At 50.6% G+C, this 5,565-nt stretch overlaps 1 protein-coding gene across 1 annotated transcript; it reads left to right on the plus strand.

Annotated features, from left to right (window-relative positions):
• Nucleotides 1-3,074: 3,074 nt before the first annotated feature.
• LOC123074596 (sphinganine C4-monooxygenase 1-like) lies at nt 3,075-5,283 on the plus strand. Its single transcript, XM_044497396.1, has 2 exons — nt 3,075-3,511; nt 4,571-5,283. The coding sequence occupies exons 1-2, from the start codon at nt 3,275-3,277 to the stop codon at nt 5,153-5,155; spliced, it is 822 nt and encodes a 273-aa protein (XP_044353331.1). The 5' UTR covers nt 3,075-3,274; the 3' UTR covers nt 5,156-5,283.
• Nucleotides 5,284-5,565: the final 282 nt, after the last annotated feature.

Raw genomic sequence — 5,565 nt, forward strand, 5'->3', positions numbered from 1 at the left:
ATAACAACATATGCTGCAACAAAGAACTATTGTGGTTAAACCACCAACAATAACAGCACTGTAAATTTACATGAATGACATTTCCAAGATTGCATCAAATCTACATCAATGAGATTTTTCCTAGTTTCCATCAAGTCTACATCAATATTGATGTTCTTTAACAGATTTGGGCTAAAATTTCAGAGGTGTAACATCAAATCTACATCAACTCCCTTCATATTTTCCAAGTTTACATCAAACCTACATAAACCTGAGGCTAGAACTTCAGAGGTGCAGATTCATTATTCATACAACAACACACACACACACACATTATGACATCCACAAAAATAGTTACATTGCCCAATGCTCACAAATTCAGATCAGACAAATTCAGTTTAGGAGCAAAGTTCAAAGTTCTGGACAGTCCAAAGTTCTCTACATTCCTATGATCAGCTCAGACAAATTAAGAGTTATGGGTTATGTCTAAGTGTGTGTCAGATTCTCCTAACAGATCTACATCAAATCAATGACATCAACGGAGAGGAGAGGGGGGAGGAGAGGAGTGCATACGTGGGCGAGGTCTGCTTGCGGCGGCGGCGAGTCCCCCATGCTCGGCGAGCCTCTCCTTGCGTGGGCGTCGTTCCTACGCCCACCCCCACCACCGCAGGTAGCCCACGCCCCTGCTGGTCGCTCCGGCAGCCAGCCCCGCCTCCACCCCCGCCGGTTGCTTCCGCTGCCGGCCCCGCCCCCGCCGATTTCCTGTCGTGGACAAGGCGAGCGGCGAGGCTGTGGGCGAGGTCACCTGCGGCGAGGCCGTGGGTGAGGTCAACTACGGCGAGGCCGTTCCTGCCCACGCCCCTGCCCGCAGCCCGCCGCCACCTGGTCGGAAGACCTAGAAATTATTGGCTAAGTGTTGGCTCTGTCCGATCCTGGGAATAGGTCCCACTTGTCAATGACCTAGATTTGGCAAGAGACAGCCGCTGTTTTATATAATATACAGAGCCATTCCGGTAGATGGGCAGCAATCCCTCTCTAGCCCAGTGGTAGCGAACAAGTTAAACAGCGCGAGGTCATGGGTTCGAGTCCCCCCTCGCGCATCTTTTTTACTAACAAATTTAGGGCTCGGTCCCGCGTGTCAAGTGGGTCCCTCCTGTAAACGAGCTCTCGTTGAATATACTCATGTAAGCGAAAATGACAACTAAGCACTCCACATAGGCGAGACTATTGAGGTGGCCGCCTAATCATACAACTGCATTAAAACTCAAGTGTAACAACCATTCATATTGGTCGTAATTTGCTAGAAATGAGGCACGAACCAGGGCTGTCTTCTTTACGACCATTTCCTCTAATGAAATTATGACCTTTCTGACCAGAATGGTCGTTATGGGTTAGGGTTTAGAGCCCCCGAACAGCTTTTGACCAATTGGTCTAAAATGGTCATAAATTTATGACTAATTCTTCCAGGGTCACTGACAGAAGGTCACAAGTTGACATATTTCTTGTAGTGTGTGCAGGTTCAAGATTGCCCTCAGGCTTGCCCTTGGTGGCATCATAGCAGTACATGGTCTGGAACCAGTAAACTGCTCTCGTGCGCCACCTCTTATATTGCACGCTCTTAAGTAGTAGGCGGCTTCATATGCGCAACAAAACCACTTGGAGCAAATTGTCTATAATCAGGTTTTTGGATTGTTGAGTATATGAGCAAATTACTAGAAGATTTAATCCGAATAAACACAGAGTAAGTCATGACGACAATAACAGAGATTAAACTAATCATGTGGACTAGCATAGTAGATGAACAGATCGAATCTAGGGCACATACTAGAAACATGAATTCTACCACAATCTCGAGCAGGAAGGACAGAATCACATACGGTGCAACGGGAGCAGCAGCACCGTTGACGTTGAGGTTGTCGCCCATGTCGTTGAGGAAGAGGTTGCCGAGGTCGGGGAAGAAGTCGTCGTCGGAGAAGTCCTAGCTGCCAGCAGTCGCGCGAGTGCGCTCCCCAAAAACCTGATCGCCCCCTCCCGTACAGGATCACGAGAGGCGGGGTTCCGGAGGCCTGCTCTCCCTTCTCTCGGTGCACGCCGAAAGGAGGGATGGAGAAGACTTGCGTGGCGGCGCAATGATCTGGAACGGTGGTGCGAAACCATACGATGCGGCGGCGGCTAGGGTAGACGTCTGACTGACTATATCGTGCGGGCCGGGTAGGTCGTGGGAGTAAATCCGACGTCCGAGTCGCGATCCAAAAGAATCGAAAACGATTCAGTAATTAACGCGTCCGTTAATTATTAATTAATGATTCGTTTATTTTCCCGAGTAGCAAAAATATGGACAATGTGTATAGCTCTGTCCTCGGCTCAATCCCGCAACCCGCGGCGCGGCGCGGCTCGTAGTACCGAGGCGTGGCGAGGCGAGCGAGGAGGAAGAACGCGTGTGTAGGTCTCCTCTTCTCAATGTCATACAAGTGATAGAAGAGCTTACTTTATAAAGAAATGCAAGTCTCACTTAACTTTTGGAATGAGACTAAACTTTAGTCTCACTCACACCATTCATATGTGTGCATTTCAGAATTTTAGTTCGGCTTTGAGCCAAAGGCACACTAGCAAATTCCAACAGTGGCCATATGCAAATATATGGTTCTCCGCATATATTATTTGCGCTTTTGCATTGACAAACGACTTGGCCACTCTTGGCGTCTGTACATTTCCATTTTCCAAATGGACTAATGCCGAAATAGCCCACAGCTTTGCTAGAAACGACAACACGGTAAAAGCCAGTTGGCTTTAACATGAGAAAAAGCGCGAGACAAGGAAACGGCAACAGCAATCAAATTAAGCTTGGCCGAGTCTTGGAGTTATCGACCTGCGCCTTGTTAAGTGGACAATTTCTTGTTGCGCTCCCAGGGCTTCGCCACCATATATAGAACAGGTCAAGGCGCGTCAACAGATGATCAGAAGATCCGGATCCTAGACGTGAAGGGTTTCATTTCTGACCGAGACACCAACGTCGTTCAGCATACGGCTGTCCCTTTCCTCGAGCTATTTTCTCACGTCTCTGTCCCCTTGGTGTCGCGCGGAGGTCATCCTTCTCCTTGAGCACCCTCGGTCGCCTATATAAACCTGGCGAGCAAGGCGAGTCCGATATCTCTCACTACTGTCGCACACTCGCACTAGCAAGCTAGCACGACGCACGTAGGCCAGGCTGCAAGCTACACAGACCGGCTAGCGGGCGGTATAAACAGAGCCAGGCTAGCTGTGGGTCGCGTGGTACGTACGGACGCGCTTTGCCATGGGGTTCATAGCCATCGGCGGCGAGGAGCTCTTGGTGACGCTTGCGCCGGTGGCCGCGTACTGGCTCTACTCCGGGATGTACGAGGTGCTGGGGAGCAGCAAGGCCCTGGCCAAGTACAGGCTTCACTCGAGGAGGGACGAGGAGACCAAGAACATGGCGTCCAAGAAGGACGTGGTCAAGGGCGTGCTCCTGCAGCAGGCCATCCAGGCTGCCATCTCACTTGCTGTGCTCAAGGTTAGTCTCGAGTGCGTCTGAGCTGCATTGCACACACACGCTTAGACTGTATGTATATATATTTGCATATCACCTTGAATTCATGTCTTCGTCTTCTTGTTTTACATGATTTGGTCACTCAAGAAAAGAAAACCACCAAACCCTTAATTTTTTAAAAGAGAAGTATCATCGACATGTTCCGTGTGTGTATGTGGTCTCCCGTCTTCGGAAAAATCTTACACTAATAAGTATAGTTAACATCATTTCAAATGAAGGTACCTCTTTAATTTTTCCAACGAAAAGGAAGGTAAAATGAAGGCATGTACTTCTTGTAGGTGCATGGTTTCTTATTCCGAAGTGCAAGTAATGCTAAGAGACAAGAGCCCGCCTCCCCACAAAATAGATTCTCAAAGTTTTGTCTTGAAGTTTCACCAAATTTATACAAAAAATAAAATGGACTATGAATACATTTTCCATGATGAATCTGTCAATAGTTATCTGGTATTAACACTTCAGAAAAAATTGAGGTGGTCTATTTTACGTGAAGGAGGGAGTACTAGTGAGTTGAGCATTTTCCAGAGATGTATACAACTTTCTCAATTATTTCTTCCTTCGGGGAGATCTACTACATGAAGGAGGGAGTACTATCTCGTGCTCTACCGGTGTATATCCCGAAGTTCAGTGCGTTAAAAACCGCACAAAATTCCACACCAAAAATAAAAGCGGTTCGCACTACTCCACTGTGGTAAGTAGCTCGCTCCCCTGACACGCGCTCATACAAAATGCTGGAGATGAAGAATCAACTGCAGCGAATGCCATATTGGCAGCCACCCGTGTCAAGTCCCGTCCACTTTGTGATGCATGCATGCACACGCGGCCTGTTCAGCATTCCTCGCCGACCGACAGGTCCGACACAAACATGCATGGGCTGAACCAGCCGCTCATTTACGAGCTTGTGCATTCCGCCTGCGTACGGAACTCTCGTAGAGTAGTCTAGTCACGATTACTACTCGCCGAATACGTATTAATCTGTTCTTGTAGAACTATACGTATTACTAATAGATGTTCTTGTATATTCAGCTGACAGGGGGTGAGCAAGACGGCGGCATCGACGTCAAGTCCGGTGGGCGGGTCCAGCCGTCGACGGCGGCGGCGTCGTTCCTGGACACGGCCGCGAGGTTCGCCGTGGCCATGGTGGTGCTGGACGCGTGGCAGTACTTCATGCACCGGGTGATGCACTCGAGCCGGTACATGTACCGGCGGTTCCACTCGTGGCACCACCGCGTCGTCGCGCCATACGCGTTCGCGGCGCAGTACAACCACCCGGTGGACGGCGTGCTCACGGAGACGCTGTCGGGCGCGGCCGCCTTCCTGGCCTCCGGGATGGGCCCGCGCGCCGCCGCGGCCTTCTTCATGTTCGCCACCGTGAAGGGGATAGACGACCACTGCGGGGTGCTGGTGCCGTGGAACCCGCTCCACGCCGTCTTCCGTGACAACAACACGGCGTACCACGACGTGCACCACCAGCTCGGCGGCGGCCGGCGCAACTTCTCGCAGCCCTTCTTCGTGATCTGGGACCGGCTGTTGGGCACGTACGCGGGCTACACCGTGGAGGAGCGCCATGGTGGCGGGCTTCAGGTCAAGATCACTAAAGATCACGCGTAGCATACTACGTACGCAGTTGCGCTTATTGTACGCCTCGTGCAGTCTAGGGCTGGTCTATGGTTTTACATGTAGCTTAGGTATCCATCCAAATACCTCATATTTTATCTCCTAGTTTCATACAAATCATGCAAAAGTTTTTACATGTAGTCTAAACTAAGTTTTGTCGTTGGAGATGTCTACGACGTTCATGCCGGGCGCCGGGTAGATGGGCGCGTAGGAGGGCTCCGGCTCCTCATCCATAGCCGCACGCATCTCGTCGACGTCCGCTCCATCTCCGCCTCCTGCAGACGACGCCGTTTGGCCTCCGCCGCCGATTCCCATAGGAGGAAATCAAGGATCGTCTGCTGCTTCGCCTGTAGATCCACGGCCCAGTGTCCCCCACGTCCTCCCCTCCTCCACCACCACCTCCT

The sequence above is a fragment of the Triticum aestivum genome, chromosome 3D (assembly GCF_018294505.1).
Source record: "Triticum aestivum cultivar Chinese Spring chromosome 3D, IWGSC CS RefSeq v2.1, whole genome shotgun sequence".
Classification (NCBI taxonomy): Eukaryota; Viridiplantae; Streptophyta; class Magnoliopsida; order Poales; family Poaceae; genus Triticum; species Triticum aestivum.